A 27,123-nucleotide genomic window follows, 5' to 3' on the forward strand; every position below is an offset into this window, starting at 1 on the left:
AAAAAAGCCTACAAGAATCAGAAATCAAAATGGCAGAAACCAGTACATAGCATTCAATAAATGCTCTGAATAGTAATGGATTTAATTTCCCAAACAAAGATATAGATAAGTAGACTGGAACAAAAGTAGGAATCACCTATTTCTTCTAAGGAACATACTTTACCACAAGAAAACAGACACTACCTTAGGATAACAGGAACTGAGGAAACAAACTATCAGGAGACTAGTGTAAATTTTAACATATATACCAAGCACAGGCACACCCATTTCATAAAACAAATACTAAAAAGCCACAAAGTAACCCCGGAACCACAACAATGGGTGACTTCAATACCCTATTCTTACCTACTGACAAATCATCTAGATAAAAACAATCAGAATTAATTATTGAGTTATTAATTTAATCTCCATCAAATAATAACATATATCAAATTAATTTAACAGACAGCTACAGACTTCCCTCCAAACACTGAAAAATATAAATTGTTCTCAGAAGCCCCTGGAATGTTCTAAAGAAGTCATACATCAGCACACAAAGCAAGTTTCAACAAACACAGGAAAACTGGCCTATTTTCTTGGATACTATCTGATCACAATGGAGTAAAACTATAATCAACAATTAAAAACAACCCCAAAACATACACTCATGGAGACTAAACAACACTATGAGATGATGAATGGGACCTTGAAGAAATTAAGAAATTTCCAGAGTTGAATGAAAACAAAAACACATACAGACATATTGAGAAACAATAAAAGCTGTCCTAAAGGAAAGTTTAGAGCTCTAACTTCCTACATTGAAAAATCCGAGAGATCTAAGTAAATAACTTAGGGTTCTGAGTAAGCAATAAGCCAACTCTCAAGCTACAAGAGGATAGAACTCACTAAGGGCACCACAGAAATTAATGCAATGAGAACAGTAATAACAATGAAACAAGGAGTTGTTTCTTTGAAAAGATAAACAAAATTGGCAAAACTTTAGCCACAATTAAAATTTGAGATGAAAAGGGAGTCATAACAACAAGTATCACTGAGATTCAAAAAATAATTTGGTTTTACCTTACAATCATATTCTACTTAGTTGGAAAAGCTAAAAGAAATGGATGAATTTCTAAGTGCTTATAATTTACCAAAATTAAACCATGATGTGATTAAACAATTAAAAGATCTATAAGTTAGATTAAAACTAGAAAGACATAAAAAAATAAAATTACACACTAATCACCCTAATAAATATATATGCAGAAATTCTCAAGAAAATGCTTTAAAAAACAAATTTAAAATCACATCAGAAAGATCATCAGTCATGATCAAGTTGGCTTTATTCTTAGATATGCTATATATCTAAGACAATAAATGCTATAAATTTCAAAAATGGGTAGAAATCACATAATCCTCTTGATAGGTATACTTTTGACAAAATTTAATATCCACTCATGATAAAAGTGCAGAAGAAACTAGGAGTGGAAGGAATATATCTCAACATAATAAAGGCTATATATTACAAACCTATAGTCAACAAAATGCTAAATTGTGGAAAGCTTAGATACATTTCTAAGACAAAAAATAAGAATGTCTGATGCTTTCTAGCTATTCCTATTCAATATAGTATTTGAAGATTAGTTAGATTATTAAGACAAAAGAAAATAAAAGGCACACAAATAGAAAAGGATGAAGTGAAGTCAATGTATCCTTATTTGTATTTGACATGATTCTGTATGTAACAGGGCCCCAGACCTTAGTAGGCCCCTAGACTTTAGCACAACTGACTCCATGATGGAGATATAATTCAGGATATGAAACTCGGCACAGCACTTCCAACCAAAATGAAAACACAGACTGATCCATCAAAATTTATAGTTCTGGGAAAGTCTCTAAATACACTAATCTTACTTTTTGGCTTCTGTGGTTCCTCTTCTGGCTAACTGTTCTTATTAACCGAAGTATGTCAATCCAAAACATGCTTTTTGTGCTGAAAAGCTGACCGTGAGAAAGGCTCAGTGATACACTGGGATCTTGAACACTCAATGTAGTTGCTGACCAGCTAATAAAGACTTTCTATTGACTTAAACCATCTGCAAGCAATCTTCTCTGGTGGACACCTCACTACACATAAGACTTGAAAGACTCCACCATAAAACTCTTAAGAGTTAATGAACATTTTCAATAACATGCAAAGACTCAAACTTAACACACAAAAAAATCAGTAGCTTTCCTATATACCAATGATAAACACACTGATAATGAATCAGAAAAACAACCCCATTCACAATAGCCTCAAAACACAGACAGACACACACATATACACAGACAGGCACACACACAGACAGATACATATTAAGCAAGAAAAGGATAGGTCTTTTATAATTGATTTTTATTACATGTTTAGTATATGTGTACCACGTGTATATGTAAAGTTCAGAAGCTAAATTCTGGGAGTCAGTTCTCTCTTTCTACCATGTGGGATCCCAGGAATCAAACGCAAGTCATTAGGCTTGGTAACAAGAGCCTTCATCCACTGAGCCATCTTGCCAGATGTTGCCAGACCATGGTATCTTTTCAATGAAAATTTAAAATACTGAAGAAGGAATCTGAGGAAGGCATTAAGATGGAAAGACCTTCCATGTTCACAGATTAAAAGAATTAAATTGTGAAAATGATCATCTTACCAAAAGCAATCTATAGATTCATGTATTCCCTATCAAAATTCTATAATCATCCTTTACAGAAATAGAAAACTTTGAAATTCATATAGAAGCACAAAAGAGCCCAGATAGCTAAAGCAATCCTGAGCTAAAGAATAATGCTAAAGGTATCATTATGAGTAATTACTAGCATATACTAAGTCATAAAAACAGCTTGGAACTGGTGGGAAACAAACAAGCAGCTAGAGCGGGAGGAAACAGCGGACTAGGGAATTAGCTCTCACAGCGGCTGCCATGCTGCTTTTGAGGAAGATGTCAAAAACTGACACTGAAGACATCTTCCTTCTACAAGTGGTGTTAGGATGTCCACATCTGAATGAAAGTAAAACATTATATGTCATCCTGCACAAAAATCAACTCCAGGGATCCTCATGAAAGTTAAAAAAAAAAAAAAAAAAAAAAAAAAAAAAAAAAAAAAAAAAAAGCACAACTGTATTGCAAAGGAAATATGAAAATATTGAGTGAAGAGACAGCTTACAGTATGAAAGAAAATTATTAATATCCTAAATATAGAAAGTGCTTTAGTGAACTAAACTAAATGAAAACCTAAACTATAAGGAACAAGCCAACCAAAAATGTCCAATAAATACTTTTAATTGTGCTCAACATCTTGGTCACCAAGGAAACACAAATTAAAAGTACTTTGAGGTTACATCTCATCCCAGTTAGAATGGCTATTGTCAAGAAAACATAAGAGGCGCTAGAGATGGCTCAGCAGTTAAGAACACTTGTTCTTGGGCTCAATTCTCAGTACCCATATGATGGCTCAAACTGTCCATAACTCCAGTTCCAGGGGATCTGACATCCCTCTTCTGACCTCTGTGGACACCTGGCATGCATATGGCACACAGAAATACATGCAAAAAGGTGCCTCATATACATAAAAGAAAATAAATCTTTTTTAAAAAAACAAAGAAAATAACAAAAACAACAGTACTAGTAAGGATGTGAAGGAGAAGGAATGCTTCATTCATTGTAGTGGGCATGTAAACTGGCCAGCTACTATGGAAATCAGTAAAGGTTCTCAAAAATGACACAGCTATACCACATCTAGGCATTTTCCCAGAGAACTCTATATATACAACAGAAACTGCACATCCATGGTCATGGCCGCTCTAATCACAAGAGCAAGGAAGTGAAATCAGCCTACATGTCCATCACATGAAGAAATACAAACGTGGCATATACACAATGGATTTTATTTGGCCATAAAGAAAAACGAAAACTAAGTAGAATAACTCAGGCTAAGGCAAAAAATCTGTGTGTTCTCTCTCACAGTGCTAGCTTGCACTTTCATATGTGGGTGTTTATGTAGGCAAGTGCACGGCCTCAGAAAGTAGAAAGGAGCTCATGAGATGAATAAAAGAATGTTAAAGGGGGTGGTGAGGGGACCTGGGTTAGTAGAACGCTTGTGATGTCAAAATGAATGGAAGAATACTGAGAATTGGGTAAGGAGATGGGGCCAAGAAGGAGGTGTATACTAATAATGTATAGAAAAGACATGAGAAAATCTGATACTTAATAGGCTAACTAAAAGCCAGCCAGGAACAAAAGTGAGAACTTGTCTCAAAAAAACTAAAAGGACAAAACAAAAAAACAAAAAACAAAAACCACCCAGACATGCAAGATAAACCCACTGATGCAGTAGTGGAGTCTGCTGTGGGTAAACACTGCTTTCTAACTGAAGCTGATGGTCGCTCCACAAGAGAAAATTTACACCTGGCATTGTAACCCATTCAAATGCCTAAGTTAGGAAAATCACAGACACCAGTGGGGAAGCTACGGATGTCATTTTGCTAAGGAGGTGTGTCTATCAAACTATCTTTTGTTTCTTCACCCCCCCTGACTCCTGGTTTTAAGACAGGGTCTCACTAGACTAGGCTGGTGTCAAACTCAGAGTGATCTACCTGCTGCTAGGTTTCTAGCCAGTCTCTCACTTTTAAGTTCTGTGATTAAGGCATAAACCACCACACCTGGTCCTCAAATTATTCTTTAAATAAGTATGTTTATACCCATAGATTAATGGTATTGTAAGGGTTAGAAACACTTCTTTGTGCAGAGGTCAGCAATGACAGCAAAGATTCATAACTAATACAGAGAATAAACTGATTGACAGGGTTCAATGGGAATCCATAATACCCCTTCCAAAAACACAGGAAGAGGGCAGAAATGTAAGAGGAGAAGCAGGAGGCAGAGAGCTGTGGAACACTAATTTGCCATGACTATCAGACTCCTGAACTCTCAACAGCTCTGATTACCTGTTCAAGATCAAAACAAGATTGGCCTGATCAAAATCCTGACATGGAACAGGGAAAGGTACATGGGCCCCAACCACACTCTGAAGATTTATGCATACTAAAGGATTAATGGGGGAGGAAGAGACATTTTCCTCAGTGGTCTAGCCACTGGTAAGGTGCCCACACTCCTTTACGCAATAACCCTAATGAAACTCATTCAGACATGGGGAGGAGGAGAGCTAGCTGGGAAACGGGTTAGCAGAAGTGATTATGACTGAAATGTCTATGTACATGTATGAAAATGTCATAGCTTTTATTTTAGCTTACCACTCCAGGTTATAATCCATTATTGTTAAGGAAGTCACAAGAGTAGTTACTCACATCACATCCACAGTCAGGGCAGAGAGAACAGAAAGCATGCACCCTCTAGTACTTAGTTCACTTTCTGCACTCGTATATGGTTCAGTATACCAAGTCCAAAGAATCATGTTGTCACATTGGGCTGGTTGTTCCCATATTATTTAATTATAATCTAAACAATTCCCCATGCCCACAAGCCAGCTTGATCTAGACAGTTTCTCAGATTCTCTTCCAGATAAGTCCAGGTTGTGTCATATTGACACTTAAACTAACTATCACAGTGTGCTGACCAGTTTTGTGCTGACACACACCAAAGTCATTTGGGAAGAAGGAATCTCAATTGAGAAAATATCTGTACAAAACCAGCTTGTAAATAAAGACTGTGATGTGGGAGGGCAGAGCTCAAGTGGGCAGTGCCACCCCTGGGTGCTATAAGCAAGCATGTTAAGCCCAAGCGAGGAGGAGAAAGCCAGTAAGCAGCACCCCTCCAGAGCCTCTGCATTTAGAGTCTTGCTTTGAGCTTCAGCCCTGACTTATCTGGATAATGAGTCCAACAAGCTGTAAACAAACCCTTTCCTTCCCAGGTTAACTTTGGTGTCCCTGTGTTTCATAAAAGCAACAGAAGCCCTAACTAAGAAACACAGTGAACAAGTATAGAGTGTTTTGATAACATAAGGACTATGAAGGGAGGAAAGAGAAAGAGGGTATACGTCTAGTAGAGCATGCATTTGTTTAGCACAAGGCTCTGTGCTTCATTTGGAGAGGAAAACAGCAAACAGGAAACAGGAGGATGCATGGAAAATGTTACAGGTTTTTTATATAAGTTTACAAAACTTAAAATTAACTTTAAAAATCTTCATAAAGAATCTATGTTAAAGCCGGGCGGTGGTGGCGCATGCCTTTAATCCCAGCACTTGGGAGGCAGAGGCAGGTGGATTTCTGAGTTCGAGGCCAGCCTGGTCTACAGAGTGAGTTCCAGGACAGCCAGGGCTACACAGAGAAACCCTGTCTCAAAAAACCAATAAATAAATAAATAAATAAATAAAAAAGGAATATATGTTAAATGGCTAAAAATCAATATATGCAATAATTTCATTACAATCCAAAAATGTTGACAGTATTTTACCTGACGAAATATCTCTGTGACAAAGTTTACATTGCTTCTCTTAGATGAAAACACTCTGCGAACAATTTCAATGTCTGTGAGGTGTTCTTCGTCGATGCTACAGAGGCTGGAAGAGCTGGGCTCCCGCTCTGTGAGAGTGCTTGTGTTGGAATGAGACTGCTCGGGCTCTGCAGCTTTGTCTGCTTTAGCAACAGTGTCATTTTTGCTTTCTTCTCTGGATACCAAACTAGCAGCTGCTCTCTAAAATGAAAACAAAAGTCAAAGAATATAATTTATCACTCAATTTAATGTTTTGGTTTTTGATGAATATTAGCAGACCCCAAGGCCACATCCAACACTGCTTAAAAGCCAGATAACCAATTATATTTAGAAGCCATTCTGAATAATTAAGTAGAATGCAAATAACATCTAAGTGATACAGAAAAACTCAAATGTGTAGTAACAAGCCATCTATTCACCTGTAATTAAACTGACGCAATTCAATAGCTATCTACCAATTAAGCCTATATGAAAAACCTCCAACACATAAGCACAGAGGTAGCTCAGGTCTTCAAGAATGAGTAGTAACACAAGGAAACAGCAGCAGCTATTTACTTCACAATGCTAAAAATTTAAAACTTTCTGAAAAAGAAGCCGAACAAGAGGAACACAGAGAAAGGAGGAGGAGAAGGAAGCAAAATTCAAGACAGCAAACAAAGATAAAACTAAGAGGAAAAATCTTAGGATGTTTTTGAGGAAATGCTATACACTGTAATAACAGAATATTTGTCAAGACTGAAGACCAAGCCTAAATGTGATCAAATTGGCCTCTCCCCAGGGACACAAAAACAGTTCTGTATACGCAAATAAACAAGCATAATTCAATACAAAAATAGACTAAAAAACAAAACCATATGATTGTCCTATCAAAAAAGGCCTGTTACAAAATCCAATGTTACTTCATAATTAAAGTCTTGGAGAGGCTAGGGGATACAAGGGACATACCTCAACATAATAAAGGCAATTCACAGCAAGCTCACAGCTAACATCAGCCTAGGTGAGAGAAACCAAAAGCATTTCCACTAAAATCAGGAACAAGACAAGGATGTTTAACCTCTCCATGCCTATTCAATAGCTAGAACAATTAAACAACTGAAGGAGACCAAGGGAATAATAATAGAAAAGGGAAAAGACCAACTGTCTTTATTTGCAGATGATAGAACTTTTATGCATAAAAGACCCAAAAAACTTCTACAGCTGCTAAACACTTTCAGCAAAGTAGCAGGATACAAAATTAATACACACACACACACAAAATTAGTCTTTCCATACATAAACTGAAATACACTGAACAAGAAATAAGGGAAATAGTATCTTTACAGCAGTCTCAAAAATATACATTGGAATAACTCTAACCAAGCAAGTGAAAGACTTCTATATTAAAACTGTTAAGAGAATGAAGAAACTGAAGATACCAGAATATGGAAAGGTATCCCATGTTCATGGAGCCATGGGATTGATATTGTGAAAATGGCCATCCTACCAAAAGCAATTTATAGATGCAATGGAATCTTCATCAAGATTCAACACATTTCTTCACAGAAATTAAAACTGCACATAGAAATACACATACACACACACACAAATCCAGGATAGCTAAAACAATCATGCAAACAAAAGAACTGGTAGAAGTACCACTACCCCAAATTTCAAGTTGTACTGCAGAGCTATAGTAATAGAATCAGCAAGGTACTGGCATAAAAACATACACATTAATCAATGAAATTGAACTGAAGGCCCAGACAAACCAACACACCTATGAACCAATGATTTTGACAAAGCCAAAAATACACACTGGATGGCTAAATGCCAAACTGAATTCAAATAGATCCCTATTTATCAACCTGCACAAAACTCAACTCCAGATGGATCAAGGATATCAACATAAGACAAGACACCCTGTCCGAATCTGACAGAGACAAAGCTCATTGGCACAAGAAAAGACTTTCTCAACAAGACACTGATAGCATTAAGATCTACAAGTAAACAACAGGACCTCAAGGAAGCTGAAAAACTCATGTATGGCAAAACACACCATCATTTCAGCAAAATGGCAGCCTAGAGAATGGGGAAACATCTGAGGATTAGTATCTAAATATACATAAAGAACTTGAAAAACTAAACATAAAAACAAATAACAATTTAAAATGAGCTATGGAACTGAGGAGAGTTCTTAAAAGATGAAACACAAATGGCTGAGAAACACTTAAAGAAATTATCAATACCCTTAACCATCAGAGAAATGCAAATCAGAACTGCTTTAAGATTTTACCTTACATCAGTAAGAATGGACAGGATAAATAAAACAAATCAAATCACACGCTGGTGCAGATGGGGTTGGGGGGGCACTTATTCATTGTTCCTGGAGTGCAAACTGGTACAGGCACTATTGAAATCAGTGTGGCAGTCTTCAGAAAGCTAGAAATCTATCTATATCAAGATCCAGCTACACCAGTCTTGGGCATAAGTGTTTTGGGTACAAAGGGCTCTATACCCTACTATAGAGATACTTGCTCATCCATGCCTATTGCTGCTTTATGCTAGTAGTCAGAAATTAGAAGCAGCCTAAAGGTACATGAATGAAAAATGAAAACATGGTACATTTTACACAGTGGAATTCAGCTGTTATTAAGAAAGAAAGAAAAAAGAAAGAAAGAAAGAAAGGGAGGAAGGAAGGAAGGGAGGGAGGGAGGAAGGAAGGAAGAAAGGGAGGAAGAGAGAAAGAAAGGAAGGAAGAAAAAAGTAAAGAAAGAAAATAGTCACAGGTGAATTGATCGAAGTAAAAAAAAAAAAAAAAAATCCTGACTGAGGTAACTCAGACCAAAAAAGAAAAATACTGCATGTCTTCTCTTATATGTGGTTGCCAGTTTTCAAACCTTTGACGTCTGTGCTACAATCCCCACAGCGGTTAAGTACTTAATACTGTGGGATAAGATTATGGAGCAATAAGGAAAAACTAGAATAGGAAGATTATATGGGGAGAGGGATAAAAGAGGATAAAGGAGAGGTACAACTAACACTAAAGGCCATTTGAAAAACCATATGGAACTCTACCACTGCAGAAGCTTTCCACAATCTATACATATGTGATGGAATCTGAATGAAGTCACCAAACAATAAGAGACAAAGCCCCAACTAAACATCTTATGCCATTAAGTAAAACCTCCAGTGCCAGAAATGATTGGATCTTGTTTAGTTGTTGGCCAAAGGGACCCAATGGAAATACCCAAACATCACAGACTCCTGGCTAGGCTATAGTCACTCTCCCTCTCCACATGATGATAAGACCCTACTGCTGAAGACACTTATGTCATCAAAGATACATAAGGAAATCAAACTGGTCCCTAATTAGAAGCTTCAACCCTACTATAGTCATCAGAATCACTCAACTACAATTCCTGTTACCTACAACAGCCTGCAAATGTCATGGGAGCAACCATTTTCTGACTGGATTTAAGGCCCATTTCATGAGATGGTACCCAAATCTGGCAATGCTCAAGAACTTGAGACTACAGAGTTCATGCTTCTAGGGGAAAACCTGGTATTATGATTCTGCTAAAGGAGCATAGCAATACGATGGATTCTAATGACAGTGACATATACTCTACCTACATGTCAGTCCCTCACTCAGCCCTCATCAGAGGTACTTCCTCTTTCAGTAGATGGGACCTAACATGACCGACAACTGAACAACGCACAGAGAATGAGAGACTTTGGGAGTACTCCATCTAAATAGGATTTCTTCATAAAAATCTTTCCTCTCAAGGCTCAGGGATCTATCTAGAAGAGGAGGCAGAAAAATTGTAAGAGCCAGAGAGAACAGATGACACCAAAGAAACCATATCTTCAATACATAACAGGTGCACATATGAACTCAGCTACTGTGAAAGCATGCACTATTGATACTTGAGACAGATTCAAGACAGACAGGATCCCAGCACTGCGATGTGGATATGGGATCCCACCTGTAACCAAGATGCTATCAGCAATTGATACCCACTGGCAAAGGGAAAAAAGTCATTTTTCTCTAATGGAACCTCACTGGCTATATTAACCACACCTCGGGGAAGGCTCCACAGCAAGGACTAGACGGCCAATACGAGACCAACTCAATGGAGCTTTTGTAGACTCTTTGTTACATTCTGCTTTGTCTGGACATTTTATTTTTATTATTATTTTTTCCTTACTGGTCTTCTGTATGTTTTTTATTTTCCTTTGTGTAAGTGTGTATGTTTCTTGGATTTGGCTTGTTTTAAAGAGACAGGAAAAGGACATAAAGTTGGATGGGTAGAGAGGTGGGAAGGATCTGGGGGAAAAAATCAAAATATATTATCCTTCAATAAAAAAGTATTTTAAATTCATAGAAAAGAAAGATTTGATATTTTAAGTATGTGTCAACTCAGATAAATGGCATCACTCAGTAAAATATCTACACACACAGACACACACACACACACACACACACACACACACAGGGAAAACACAATATTATGGGAAAAGAGAACTGGAAAAAAAGTATGAAGATAAGATAAACTGTTCAATATAAAACAAACAAATATATAATTGAAAATACTGTTTCTCCACTTTATAGCTATATAACATCCTATTTTATTTTTAGACTCAGTATCTATTGATAATTGGAGGGATTTGGGCCAGACTTCACATTTATATTCTGTGAATGTTTAGGAACTAAAAAGGATGAGGTCAGAGGATAAGGCAGTAGGGAAATGAACTGACTGTCATGCAAGCAGGAGAACCAGAGTTACACTAAAAGTTATCATTCACTAAATAAGGGAAAACACATACAAAGGTGCATACTGTCTGCAGCTTCAGTAATCTCCAATGTATTCTCTGTGAGTAAATGAGACTATTACTCCATTAATACTGAGAAAAACCGGAACCTGAGACTAATATATGGCTGAAATCACCTTCTGCACCTCTCAAGCTTTTTTTTTTTTTAAAAAGTGTTATTATACAGATGTTATTTTCTATTGAGAAAATACATACTACTTCTACCATAACAGTTAAAGTTTGAGTTTTGAGATAGATTCATTCAAATAAACCATCACTAGCATCCATTCTAAATATGCAGTATACCTAAGGCAGATAAACTCAGGAAGCCACTTAACATTGCTTCATTTATACATTACCTGAATATTCTTTGGCAAGACTTCACCTTCCATCCCAGGAATATTAGGTCCTGAATGTGGTTTTGGCTCCAGCCAGAAAGAAACCAGCCATCGAATGACAATAACCCGAGCCTGGATGAAAGGCTCTTTTGTACAATATATTGTTTCATTGGTTTCAGCATCCTTCTTTATCATCACATAATGAGGCTTTGGTCTGATCTGTGGGATATCTATATAAAAATGGAAAACAAGACATAAAATGAGAAACACAATTATTCCTAGCTAAGCCTACATCTTAAAAGTCTTCAGAAGATATTGTGACACCACACTGTTTTCAGAAGTGTTAATAAAAATAAATAAATAATTCTATAATGATAGATGCTACCTAAGAACTTAGAAGAACCATATATTAGGCTAATATAAAACAAAACAAAACAAAACAAAAACAAAACATGTATTTTCCAAAATTCAATCAATCTAGCATTCGGGAGGCAGAGGCAGGAGGATCTCTGAGTTCAAGGCCAGCCTGGTCCACAGAATGAGTTCCAGGACAGCCAGGGCTATTCAGAGAAACCATGTTTTGAAACAAAAGCAAAAACAGAAACAAACAAGCAAACAAAAACATTCAATGAGATGGCCATGATGGCAATACCCAAGCCTGCTAGTTGCCTAAAGATGTTCTATGAGGAACACCTTTCTTCAAAATATAGTTTCTACATATAGACTTATCTCTTTCTTTTGTATAAGACCTAGGTCTGCCTCTAAATCAGATTTGTGCAAAAGGTTCTAATGTTAAGGTCATTTTGAAAAGACACTAAAAATCGGACAAGAAATGACAAAAAGATAAAACAATTTAACTATACAATTTAACAGTTAGCTGAACCCTTGAAAAATCATAGGGGTGAAAACTCGTAATATATAGTTGAAGGTCAGGCATGGTGGTGTATACCTGTAACCCCAGCACTTATGAGGCTGAGACAGAAAAATCACACGTTTGAGACCAGTTGGGCTATGTATCAAGATCCAGGCCAACCTAGATGACTTATCAACTCTCTACCTCAAAATTAAAAAAAAAAAAAATGAACATACACACACTCTAACTATCATACAAACATTCAAGAATGTTTCATAGAATTCAAGGTTAACTACTATTAGCTATTGGATGAGATCCAAAGAACAACTTTTTAGTGAAACCTTTCCATTCTCAGTGAAAATTTATTACTATAAATGCACTTTTGTTATAAATCTGGGTATAGCATCAATACAAATAGTAGATGTGGTTAGTGTTCTGTAAGTAACGAATGCCAGAGACATTTTACTCTTAAGTGTAAATTGTAAATTTCGAAATTATACCTACCAAGTACAGGATGATACAAACTATTCTCCTTGCAGATGTTTGGGAAAATATAAGGCAAGTAAAACTTCTTAAAATGTGAAAACAAAAATGAAAATCCCCTTTCTTGGTTTTCTTTGTTCTTCCATTCTAAACTTTTTACCTAAAAATAAGCAGTATTATTACAATCATCCCAGGAAAACAGAATCTCTTAAATACAGTTTAGCTTCTATAAACAAGTTTATAAAAGTTATAATATACTGAACTTTTAGACTATGAAGAATATGATAAACAGCAAAAGTTCCATTCTTTATTTTTATTAACATATATAACATACAAATAGATTTTACTTCACATTTTTATACATACCCATATAATGTACTTTGATTATATAGTCCATTCTTTAAAATTGATTTAATATACAAACATATTACATATATTTTTTAAAATATTACACTAAATTACAAAATTATGAAAATGATTCATTTGGCTGTATTAATGACAAATATAATAATTTTCTTTCCTAACCCTACTTGAATAATTGTGGTCAAAATCATAGGTCTATGTGGCCAGGAGTGTGTATGTATTCACAGTGGTAAGTAGACAAGTACAGATACTAAAGTCTAAGAACAGGAAGCAGGGTATACGTTAAAGATAGTAGAACAGTACAAACTTTGAGCTTGAGATGTGTACAGAGAATGTTCATGAAGTGTGCAGTAAAGGAACAGGAAGACACAGAATACTACTACGACTCTATTGTGGAATTCCAGCAAAATGAGAACAATGCCTAAGAAAGAGATTTGCAAAGGCCCAAGGTGAGTTATTAGAACCCAGTCAAGGAGAATGTCTACAGAACATGGGGGTGGTGATTTGGGTAAATATGATCACTTTCAAGAAGACTAAATAAATAACAGATTGAGAATGTGAGACAGGTTTGTCACAAAGAAAAGAATGGAGCAAGGGAAACAGATGTGTGTATACATATTTATTCTTCAGTTTTAGTTATTCTGAGGATCCAGGAATAGCAACACTCAGTACTGATAGTAATAAGCATCCCAAGTGCCTAGATATTGGATTCTAAACACAATTCTCCAGAGAGGGTCAAAGAAAGTACAAGATGAAACGGCAACCCTAAGAATTACATTGAAGAAGACTGTAGTGGTGTACACTTTTAATCCCAGCACTCAGGCAAAAGTAGGTGGAACACTGAGAGTTTGAGAACAGCCAGGTCTACATATGAGTTCCAAGAATGCCAGGACTAGATAGAAAGACCCTGACTCAAAACAAACTTTAAAAAAAAAAATCCAACAACAACCAAAGAATAATATTGAGGAACAGCAAGATGGCTCAGTGGGTAAAAGTACTTTCCATCAACCCTGTCAATCCTCCACATGGTGGAAAGAATCAACCACACAGCTGTTCTCTGACTTCCATATTTGTACCAGACATAACTTGCCCCTTCTCCAATTAAATGAAAGAAATGTAATAAATTTTAAAAAGAATTTTATTAGAGACAACTCAAAATGCATATAAATAATCTTGAAGTCACAAGAATCCCACAACCTATGCTGAGATAAGTAAGTATATGAATAAATAAATAGGAAGGGGTGTAAATGTTTGTGGATAATCCCAGGCCTACGTTGCCACAATAGGATTATTTTTTAATGCTAGATAAAAAGAGGAAAAATTCAAATATCCCACTAATAAAGGAATAGACACTTGGCATACAATTAATTTTATTAACTAAGTTGACATAGTTAATAAAAAGAAAGAACTGACTATACAACATGAATACATTTTTAAAACATGTGCTAAGTAAAAGAAGCCAATCAAAAAAGAATACACTGTATAAGTTTATTTTGACTTCGCTAAATGACTTTATTTATTTGAAATGTTCAGTTTAGCATATATAGATTAGTGTTTCCCCAGGGTAGCAGATGGAGTGACTCTGGAGTAAAAAGATTCTTAATGAGACTTAGATTTCCTATGAGGGGAAACTAAACTATTTCAAAAATTATCTGTACCAACAGCAGCACAGTCCTTAAAAACATCTACTAAGCTATATTCTATATGACAGCCAGACTGCATGTACATAACAGCTCAATAAAGCTATCTGTCAACAATTATTGGCTGGCAATATTATAGTAAAAATTCAGAAAGAAATCTTCAAAATACTAAAATATTTGAGTAAAATTTTGAAGAGGAGATTACACAATGCATTTTCCCCAAATATTTATTGATTATAAAAAGAAAAATATTATTGCCACATTGAAAAGGCCTGGCAGACATCACCTTAATCAGAGCATAAAGATAAAAAATTCACTCTCAATCATCATTGGAAAAGCTTTTTCTTGCAGTTAGTCGTGGTTAGTACAGAAACTCGTCAGCACGGTGGTAATAAGTGACTGTGAGTGCTTAGCCAGAGATGGTCAAAGTCTATCCCCATCCAAGGTTTGCAGAGCACCACAGGAGAGGGAATGGAAGGAGTGCAAAAGTCAAGGGATGGGGAAGGAAAGGTGTGAAATGCTGTTTTCAGGACATTACATGGGTTGCTGCACAAATCAACTTACAGTAGCTGTGGCTGCCTACACAAGATCAAGCCAGTCCAAAGTTCAGGATGGATGGGAGACAGGCTATCAAGGACCAGTCCTGGCAAATGAGCTATGTATGGACAGTTGGTAGCTGCTGAGTAAAGTTTAGTCACTTTTCGCTGGGAATGTGGCATCTAGTAAGTTGCCCCAGCAGAGGGCCCCATATGCATGCATGCTTGCTCAACACGTAACTGGATTCAGGGGGATGAGGAGGAGGAAGAAACAGGAGGAGAAGAAAAATCAGAATGGAGACAGAAAGGGTGTTCTGAGGAGAGCTGGAAGGAGGTAGTAATGATAAAAATACAACATATGCATACATGAAAAATTTCAAAGAATACATTTCTAAAAAAATTAAAGCAAACTATTGATCCATACAGGAGTATGGATGATTCCCAAAATAATCATACTAAGAAAGATGCCAGAATAAAAATGAATATATATGACTCAATGTATAAGAAATATGATGAAAACCACATTAATAGTTGCTTGGGAGGGGTTGCAAAGAATGTATTATAAAGAGATCAACAATTAAAAAAATTAAAAGGCTGAATTATGGTGTCACATAACGAGTCAATAAATTGTGACTGGGTACTAAAAGGTGACTAACCTGCAATCTCAGCATTTCAGAGGCAGACTTTGGAGGATTATGATTTGATGCCAGCCCGGGCTGGGCTATAAACATATTTCTAAGCTAGCACAAGGCTACAAAAGGGAGGGAGGGATAGTGAGAAAGAATGGACAAAAAGAAAGACCAGGAAATGATAAAACCTAATGTCAAAATTAATTGTATAAACAATTACACTTCAATTAACCTTTGAGAGTTTTTAAAATGTATATGAAGCATAAATTTTTGAAAAGCAAAATAATGACAGCAGTAACAATGCCCATTACCTAACATTACTGTGTGCTGTGCCTTAGCACTCTTAGCACTTTCCCGTCTTTAAGGTGCAAGTGGAATACACAGTATTTTATAAATGAAGTAAACTAAACGGAGAATGGTTAGATAGTTTGCCAAAGGGTGAACTACTAGTCAAAAGTAGAATCATTATTTTAAATACTGCTAATCTGGCTCAGGATCCACATTAATAGGGTAGTGTTTGTTTCTCAGGTAAAAGAACTTTTTTTTTTTCTTTTTTTGGCTTTTCAAGACAGGGTTTCTCTGTGTAGCCCTGGCTATCCTGGAACTCACTCTGTAGACCAGGCTGGCCTCAAACTCAGAAATTCACCTACCTCTGCCTCCCAAGTGCTGGGATTAAAGGCATGCATCACCACTGCCCAGCATAAAAGAACTTTTATATTTGGAATAACTATAAATAGCACTAAGTATGTAAAAAGGTATTTTCATAAACCAAAGCACCCATATTTCACATCTCGAAATGAACAGCTTACCTTATTATTTAACTGTTTACCTGTAAGTTACTTTTCCTAATTCCTATCCTGTCAGTCACCCTCCTGGTACATCTTGAGAGAATGATCTAAATCAAAGAGCTATTCACATTTCACTAAGTACCAGAGCTGCTGGTTATAATAAAAGGATTAGAAAATAAGTCCAACTGGCTCATATAAGGTTATATATATATCAAGAGTCTACTTCACAACAGGGCGGTGGCACACAATTGTAATCCCAGCACTCAGGAGGCAGAGGCAAGCAGATCTCTATGAGTGCCAGGTCAGCCAGAGCTACAGAGCAAGTTCCAGTTCAGCTCTATGGCAGTTTATGAGAATGACCCCATTAGGCTTATGTACTTGACATGTAGTCCCTACTTGCAGGTGGTGTTTGGGGAGGTTTAGGTGTGGCCTTGTTGGAAGAAGAGTGTCACTGGAGACAGACATTGAGAATCTAAAGACTTATGTCACTTCCCATTCCTTCTCTCTGCTTCATGTTCAAGGTAAATTATGTGAACCCTTGACTTCCTGCTTCCCCACCTCAATAAATTCTTTTTTAAGTTGCCTTGGTCATGATGTTTTATCATAGCAACAGAAAGGTAACAAACACAAGTTCTCTGAGAGCTTCATAATCTTCTAGTGATTTTAACAAAATACTAGTAACATATTTTCAAGAGAAAAATTTGTTGGTCTTCTAGAAAATAAGCAAATATCTACTATAACAAAGTAATGGTAAGAGACAGAAAAATTACCCAAACAGGGTGGCAATGGAAAGTATCTTTTCATAAGAAGAAAAAAGAACAGGCAGCAGAAGGTTCTAGGCACGCACACAATGAGCTTAGAGAAAAAGCCAGGTGTCCATGCAGTGGGAAGATGGTAACATACCTGAATTACTATGTATTTTAAAAGTGCTTCAAGAAAATAGCTTGTGAGGTCTTCTTGTCCTTTATCTCCTGACTGCGGGGGAACAAGAGGGGTGACTTCCTCTATAGTTACTTGAGCTAGCCAAAGACAAGAGAATTGTATAATCAAAAGGCAAATTCTATTATACAAAATATGACTAAATAAAATTTAGCAAAACAGATATGCAGTAAAAACTACTTTTAAATGTTTCTAAAAATTACATGTTAAAATAAATCTGAGATCATCCTGACAGTCCATAATTATCATAAACTTGAAAACTGGCTGTTTTGCGAATCTCTGATTAAGAGGAAATGGAAGAGGCATGAATAGGTATGCAGTAAGTGGCTGAGGGTGCATGGGCCTCACTAGAGTGATTCACATTGAGAGTGCCAAATGACAAGAGGCCGAAATAAGATGAGAAACATTAGTGCATAGTGCAAGGTGCTTATCATCAAATTAGCATTCTGACTGTACCTGAGAAATGTTTTTTACTTTTCAGCTATTAATTCACTGGTTATACTGCTCAAATAAGTAAGCCCATAACAAGGGTATTTTTCAATTCTAAAATAATATTTAGTATGTTATTTCTAACACCCACTTTACAAACTTAGTATACAAAAGCCAACCTTTATCATTTGCATCCCATCCTTACAGAGTAATGCCAGTGCTTTATTTTGCAAAGCTATAAACTCCCATTTAAGACCCAAAGACTTTTTAGTAACTATAGAGTATCATAGATAAGTTTGTATTTTCTATATCCTATAAAGTAAATAGCAAAACTTCTATTCTTGGGGCTGAAGAGAGGGCTAAGCACTTAAGGATGTGTACTGCTCTGGTCTGTCCCAGGTTCAGTTCCCTGTACCCACACCATGTGACTCATAAACTACTGGATACTCCAATTCCAGGAAATCTGAAACCTTTTTCTGGCCTTTGTGAAAATATGCATGCATGTTGTATACAGACAGACAAGTAGGCACACAAATATACACATAAAAATATTTAAAGGAAAGTTTAAATTTTGTTCTCAGAAAGAGAATGCAAGAGTTGGTCAAAAGGCATTTGAAACTAAGCAAAAAAGAAAGCTAATTCTAAAAATGAGACAAAAGGGAACCTACAAAAACAGGGTGTCAGGGATCCAAAAGAAAATGCGTTCATAAAACACTAGTAACTCCTCCAGGTAACATGTAAATAGCAGACATGAGTGCTTAAACTGGCATACTTAAAGATTTTATGAGAGCTTATTTTGTATTTTAATGTTTTATGCTGGAAGTATAGTTTGCTTTGCTACAAAAATCTGTAATTTCTAGAAATATGTATCACAATAAGATGAAACAGCCACTAGAGTACAGGTTATGGACTAAATATGGACTCTTAAAATTCATATGCTGGACCATAAATCCTCAATGCAACTGCATCTAAACAGAGAGCATGTGAGGTTACAATGTTATTAGGGTTCAGCCCTAAGTGTACGGAGCTGTATATAAATAGAGAAGAAACATCAGAAGGCCTGTGTGCACAAGCATACAAGTGTACAAAGGAAAAAAATCATGTGAGCACACAATGAGAAAGTGCTGTCTGCAAGCTGAGAAAAGGCTTCTCAGAAACTGGACCTGACAGCATCTGATTATGCACTCTGAAGTATACACTGTGCACTGTAAGAAATACACTTCTGCCATGGAGCCACTTAAGTCTGTGGTATTTTGTTACAGAAGCCCTAGTCAACTAATACAGCACTATAGATTACAAATGCTTACTAGTAAAAGAAGAATATATTTAACCAAAAGAAAAATCACTTTGTTATTTAAACAGAATAATACAAGGAAAAAATTAAAAAGCAAAGAAAACTAACCTTAGAAAATCTGAGGGCTAAAAAGCACAAAGATTCACTAGTTTAAAAAAAGTTAAATAACATTTCTAAAATTACAAATTAAATTTAAAATGAAAATACAATTTTAGATGTATAAAATTTTATATTCATTTTATATCATTACTTACTGCACAAAGAAAAACATTTCTACTTCTGTGTACATTTAAACTAATTCAAGCATAAAATGAAATAGAAATTAAAGATAAATTAAAACCAGGAGTAGTGTCCAATAACTCCCAGCAAGAGGATCTCGTGTTCAAGGTCATCCTTCACTACACAATAATAAATTTAAGGCCAACCTGAGATATATGAGACACTGTGTCAATAAAACAAAACAAAACAAAACTCACAAAAGTGAAAAAAACAAAACCAAACCTGATGTGAAGTGGTCTATAGCACTCTTAATATGTTTTAGATGCTCTGACATTGGGACTTGGCTAGCCAGAGAATGTCCTTACCAGGGTTGGCCAATTCTTAGAGTAATAGTTGACTAACCTGCTAATAATGATGCTCATACACAAACCACTCCATCTAGAGTCCACCCCCCAGGGAGTCCTTTTACACTCAGATTCAAGGCTCCTATTTTCCTGTCCTGACCACTTCAAGTTCAAAGACTAGACAAGTAGGGATAATCTTTCTGTACCGTTGTCAAATGAATTACACTAGCTGATTTTTACTTGCTCTGAGTTGCCACTTCCTTCCCATGAAACCACAATAAAGGATCCTGCTTACAATATCTCACACACTTCCCTTCCCTCTGTCCTCTGACTAACCCTGATCACTAACACAAGGACAGCGAGACACACACATTGTCTGCATAGGCCTGTAGCATGGGGTATGCTTCCTCTTGGAGTGTAAGTAGCAAAGTGCCATTTCCAACAGTTATCTTAATCTGTTGGCCTCACCAAGCCAAAGTAATACAACCTACCTTTATAAACACTGCCTCAGAATCATGGAATAACTATATAAAGAGCTGACATTAAAAACAAGCAAGCAAACAAACGAAATTCACAGAAGGCTGCAGAGAGTAGGTTAAGTGCCTACTAAACAAATACAAAAACCTGAGACCAATCATCAGCACCCATATAAAAAATATGGGTATGGCCCTGAATGCCTGTAACCCCAGTGCTATGAGGTTACAATAACAAGCAGATTTTGGTGGGGTGGGGGCAGGCATTGCTTGCTATTTAGTGCAGTTAGAACAGTGAACTTAAGAGACTCTACCTCAAAAAATAACAGTAATATGGAAAAACAACCGAGGAAGATACCCTGATATCAATGTCTGGCCTCCATATGGTAAGCGTGGGCAAGCACACCTGGACACACATGCATATACTACAAACATGTTTGTGTATACACAAAGTGTGTGTGTATATATATATATACAAACATATTTTTTAAAAGAAACTATAGAAAACAAACATACTGATACACAACATCTCATCAATCTTACTTTCTTGAAGGTTGAGTGGAGGATTAATAAGATTATCTAAAGTTCGAGGTCCATATTCGGATTGTGGTGCTGAAAATCCAGGAATCAAGCATGAAAACATCCAGAGCTGTTCTTTGCTACAGTTATCCTGAAGAGCTTGCAACCATAACAAGAAGAGACGAACACCTTCCCGTCTGATCTAAAATAAAATAAAATGCAGTATTTCTTCATGGACAGAATGATATTTGTAGAAGAAAAAGAAATACAAGATGGAGAGTGAAGACAGATATACCCAGAGCATCTATACAACTCCCATTATTTTGTTCATAATTTATAAGAATAAACTTATAAGGCTATGGCTCAGTGGCAGCAAATGCAAGGCCTGAGGTTAATCCCCAGCACTGGGGAGTAAACCCAGCCATGCCTAATGAAATCCTAAGAATAAACTACTTCAAATAATAATTTCTATTTGAAAAAACTCAAAAGCAATTTCTTCTCCCTCTGCTTTCCTAGACCCATCCCCACTAATCTAAACCAGAGAGAGAAGTGACAGGACAGTGACAGTTCCTGCCTGAAGTGGGTTTAATAAGCAGGAACATTACAGAGATGCTGCTGAACAACTGCTTGTCTCTTAAAAGTTCTGGAGTTATTCAAATTATAAAAGTGAATTTATTTAAACAACTATTGAAAAAATTACTTAAAAGCTCTCTGAAATTATCTCACTTACTTCATTCTTTGTGTCCTAGCTACAAGTCTGGAAGGAACTCTGGCCCAACTACTGTGTCCAATGACCTAAAACAATCCCCATATAAGAAAAGCAAAAAACACATGAACCAATGAATGAATGCTCTCCCAGAAAGAGAATAGAAAAGAGAAAGTTCACTGACAAGCACTAACTTCTTCTCAGTAACTTTTCTCAAATGAATTGAAGACAATTAATTCAACAAACTTAAGGAAAAAAATCAAGGTGAGAGAAGTGTAAGTGGTAGGTATGTACGCTTTGTTGCTTTTGTTTGTTGATTTGTTTTGAGACAGGGTTTCAGGGATGACTAGGCTGGCTTCAACTATGCAGTTGAAGATGACCTTGAAGATGATCCTCCTGCTTCCATCTCCTCAGTGCTGGGAATCAAATGTGCATCATCACCAACTCATGCAGTCTGGGGGGCTGAATCCACAGCCCTGAACATATTTAGTGAGCATTCTGGACCACCCCACCCCTATACTCAGTTTGCTTTTAAGTCACAGAAAAGAAATATAATTATATACCTTTAAGGAGTTTCCTGTGTGCAGTAGTTTCTTTAAAATCAACCCTGAAAAGACAAACATGATTTTCAATATCCCCATCTTCTTATCTGTGTATAAATGTCAGAGTTCTCGGTCAGACTTGAAAACACTTTTGCACAAGTCCTTGGCAATCTCTAAATTGTTCTTGGTGACCTTGATAACCCTTTGATCAAAACTGAGGTCAGAGGGACATATAAAAAAGTCACCTTTCAACAGTTAGATATTATTAACTTTACTGATAAAACTTGGTCCTAAAATTGTGTTTAATACAACAATCTATTACTTCTGTTATTTACATCGAAAATTAAATAAAATATCTTACCAGAAATACGCAGACTATTGTAAAATATTTGAATCAACCAAAAGAACATTTATTAAGTCCAATATTTCCTAATAATTATTTTCATCACAACATCCAGAGGCGCATCATTCACTGTTGAACACATCTAAACACATTATATTTGCTATGACTTAATCCTATTGTTTTACCATATAATGGCACGTCGAGGCTTAAATAATTTTCTTCCTTTCTTCTCAAGAGGAAAACATTATATATATATTGGAATTATCACTTATAAACCCATTTTCATATTACTGCTTACTTATAAATCCATAAATTATTTAGAATCAATTGCTTAAAACCTTACATAAATGGCATCATTCACAGGAACTCATTTATAAGTTGTAGCTTTTCATATCTAATATTAGCATTTTAAATTTATCTACACTGGTCTAAGTAGCTCTAGATAATTCATTTTTAACTACTTTATGAATATACCTAAATGTACCTTCTTTTGGCTTATTTCCAAATTTCTGTCACCGTCAAGAATAGTATATAAATATTATTATTCATGACTGCCTATTACACATATGACATTTCTTAGGATATATAATTACAATGAAATTACTCACTTTAGCTTTATCAGATATTAATAAAATTTAAAATCATAATAACTAACAATACCAAGCAATGCAACCGTGCTCTGGTATGTGATGCAGCAGGATACAATGACAAACTCTAAAACTTGATAATCTGATTAGTGTTAAGTCTTAATGTTTCCATTTGATGATTTCTAGTGACAATCAATATTTTTTTTGTTTGCCTATTCAAATTTTACTTAACTGCTTTTGTGTTCTTTTATAATTTTCAAGTGGCTAGTCTTTTTAAATTTAGAGATCTGTATTATTTTTATTTGCATGCATGTGTTTGTATGAGGGAAGGCCATGTGTGCAAGTGCTGTTAGCAGTCAGAAGACATCAGATTCCTTAGAGTTGGGGTCTCCAAAAGAACTCTGTGAGCTACTGCCGTGAGCTGTTTATTCTGAGTGCTAGGAATTGAACTCAAGTCTCTACAGAAGCAGCAGATACTCTCAAACCACTAAGCCATCTCTCCAGCACTCAAGTTTTTATTTTGCTTTCAAAATTAAAAGTTCTTTACGAAGGTTTATGCCTAGTCTTGCTATGCTGTATTTGGTTGGCATCACTGAGAGGCCTGCTCTTTTCTGAAGGAAAATGGAGGAGCAGTGGCTCTGGGACAGAAGAGAGGCAGGGCTGGAACAAGGGAAGTGAAGAGAGGCTGTGGTCAGGATGTACTGTATGAGAGAAGAATAAAGAAAAAGAAAAAAAAATCTTTATATATTACCTGCTAATTCTTTGTCAGCTCTTTAAACCACTTGTTATAAACAGATAAGTTATGTTTTTGTTGGGGGAGGAGTATTGTCTCATGAACAACAAATGTCTTAAATTTTAGACCAGGTGTGATAGTTCATGTCTTTAATCCCAACACTGGGTAAGTAGAGATCAGAAAATTAGAAGTTCAAGGCCGGGCTGGAGAAATGACTCAGTGGTTAAGAGCACTGATTGTTCTTCTGAAGGTCCTAAGTTCAAATCCCAGCAACCACATGGTGGCTCACAACCATCCGTAATGAGATCTGGCACCCACTTCTGTAGTGTCTGAAGACAGCTACATATAATAAATAAATAAATAAATAAATAAATAAATAAATAAAAGTTCAAGGCTAGTCTCAGCTATACAGCAGGTAAAACAGCAGGCTACTTTATAAGCCTATCTTAAAACAGCAAAAGCATGCGGTGGCATATGTCTATACATGTGTATTTGTGTGCATGTGTGTATATAAATTTCAATATTTTGAAATTCACAAAGAAATTCTCATAAAACAAATTCATTTAAAATTTATTTTTATGTGTACTTTCTTATATAAATAAATCCTTGACTTTGGTATTATAAACTTAAGCCAAATACTTCTTTCAAGAACTTGTGGTCTGCCTGTCTATCTGTCCTCTCTTTCTTTCTCTCTTCCTTCCTTCCTTTCTCTCTTTCTTTCTTTCTTTCTTCCTTTCTTTCTTTCTTTCCTTCTTTTTTTTTCAATTTTGGATTTTTAGCCAGGCTGGCATGAAATTTACAACAAAGTCAAGGCTGTCATTACAACAACACATGGTTTCACATACTATGTAAGGAGGATAGAAGTATCGTAAAACTGGACTATGAAGACTTTTTCTAAAATACATTGAATTTTACTTCAAAAAATAATTTTATCTATGCAAATTATATCTCAATGAAGTTATTTTTTACATCAACCACAGTGACCTTTTCCTTCATTAACAATTCATAAAAGCCAAGAAGTAGTAGGCATTATCCAACTGACAGAGAAATACCACCATTTATGAATTTTCATATGCTATAAATAATTTGGAAATACTATTAATCATGACAACTAGGTAATATACAGGTCTTCTGGGGATTAAAGGCTATATCCTCAAGAAATATAACATATCTTTTAAGTTCCTATGTCTCAAAAAGTTTTACAAAGACAATCTTCAAGACCATTTTCATGATCACGAAGTTCAAGTAAGAGTTCATAATTCTTTTGAGCACTTTATTATGTGCTCATTAGCAATTAATATCTTCTCTTATGTTATGTTTATTAAAATATTTGGCCACCTTTAAAAGCTTGTCTTTTGAATATAGTATGTTGTTATATGTTATATAAAAATCATTTATACATCCATATATGTGTGAAAAGTGGAAGCCAAAGGTTAATATTGGTGCTTTCCACCTTATTTTTTGAGACAGAGTCTCTTATTGAGCCTGGAATTGTGGGTTTGCTAGACTAATTGGTCAGTAACTCCAGTGTCTGTCTCCAGTGACCCCCACTCCCCCATTGTACTGGGGTTACTGGTCTGAACATGGCCCCTTGACTTGTTCCTGGTGCTAGGGATCAGTACTCAGGATGCTGAGTCAAAGCAAACACTTCACCTACTGAGCCATCTCCCTAGCTTCTTAGAATCTCCATTTTCAGTAAAATAAACTATGAACTCATTAAAAATAACTGCTAAGCCATTGAAAATTTTACTTCAGATGTATAATTAATATATATATATATATATATATATATATATATATATATCACTTACCAATACTATGGAATTGCCATCGCTGATGAATTCTTTCTGGAAGAAGTTGTAAAATTTTCTAAACATCAACATAAACAAAGTAAAGAGTTAAAAAATCAAATAATGACCTAATATATTATGAAATATGAAATTAATTAGAGGGCAAATTAAGAGCCTCTTATGTTAAAGTACATCAAATACAAACTAGTAAAATATTTAAACTTTCCCACTGAAAAAGTAATAACCAATACTAAAGAAATTTTGGAAGAGAAAATTAATGAAATTTATCTTTAATAGTATTATAAAAAGTAAGTCTATTCTCTTTTTGATGGCTAATCTTAGGTTGTCAACTTGACTAGATCTACAACACGAGCATCTGGGCACTCCTGTGAGAGACTGACTTGAAGCTGGAAGGCCTGCCCTAAATGTAAGTGGGACCTTTTGGTGGCAGAACAGACCAAAGTGACATGAGAAGGGAAAGAGGAAAAGAAGAGGAGGAAAAGAAAAGGAAAAAGGAGAGGAGGAAAGAGAAGGGAGAATTAGGAAAGGCTAGGAAGGAGAAAAGGAGAAAGGGGATAAAAAGATAGGGCATGTTGCATTAATTAATCATGTGAGCCCAGAGGTACTTGGATGCCATGTTGGACATAGGTAGCAAAGGAAAAAATAAATAAATTTAGAAGCTTCATAGGTAAGCTAAAACACCTTCTATATATAATACCTCAAATTTTCTTTTTATCCATTTTCTAATGTATTATGTAGATTATTCCAGAATAACTAAACTACTACTAACATATACTCAGTCGTTATCCATTTGCTGAATGACATTGTGTATGTTATTATTGTTGCTATTATAAATATTATTTAGCCACGTCATTAAAGGATGTTCATAAGCTCAAACTAGACAATTTATATAACAGTGTCTCATCATCCTTGCAATCAACCCAAACATCTCTTTTGACCAATAAAGAAATGGGTTGAGTGGTGTGCTTAGGGTAGAAATTTAGCAAGTGGATGAACCAGGACTATAACTTCAATGTGCTATTCCCATGCCTGCACCTTATTCTGACCAGTGGCTAGTAGGCACTTACATTCTTTTCTTAGTCCATTCCATAAAAGAGAATAATAAAGAAAATATAAAGTATAGGGAAAGACAGAAGGTTCATCAAGAAAGACACTGCAAAAACCTGAATTGGATCTCTGAAACCCATGTAAAGGTAGTGAAATGACTGACTCCATAAAGCTGACACAACATTGCCAGGTGGTGGTGGTGCTCGCCTTTAATCCCAGTGCTTGGGAGGCAGAGGCAGGCAGATTTCT

The 27,123-nt window shown here is 35.8% G+C and overlaps 1 protein-coding gene across 8 annotated transcripts in view; it reads right to left on the reverse strand.

Moving 5' to 3' along the window:
- The window catches only part of Ralgapa1 (Ral GTPase activating protein catalytic alpha subunit 1), a 223,021-nt gene that overhangs the window by 167,414 nt on the left and 28,484 nt on the right, over positions 1–27,123 (reverse strand). For all 8 annotated transcript variants that reach the window (XM_031356026.1, XM_031356025.1, XM_031356021.1 and 5 more), the window contains exons 4-10: positions 25,828–25,885; positions 22,375–22,418; positions 21,130–21,307; positions 17,792–17,907; positions 12,954–13,092; positions 11,618–11,826; positions 6,430–6,668 (exon numbers count right to left, since the gene is read on the reverse strand). In XM_031356026.1, the coding sequence (XP_031211886.1) occupies positions 6,430–6,668; positions 11,618–11,826; positions 12,954–13,092; positions 17,792–17,907; positions 21,130–21,307; positions 22,375–22,418; positions 25,828–25,885 (983 nt within the window). The remainder of the gene's footprint in view (positions 1–6,429; positions 6,669–11,617; positions 11,827–12,953; positions 13,093–17,791; positions 17,908–21,129; positions 21,308–22,374; positions 22,419–25,827; positions 25,886–27,123) is intronic.

The sequence above is a fragment of the Mastomys coucha genome, unplaced genomic scaffold (genome assembly GCF_008632895.1).
Source record: "Mastomys coucha isolate ucsf_1 unplaced genomic scaffold, UCSF_Mcou_1 pScaffold6, whole genome shotgun sequence".
Classification (NCBI taxonomy): Eukaryota; Metazoa; Chordata; class Mammalia; order Rodentia; family Muridae; genus Mastomys; species Mastomys coucha.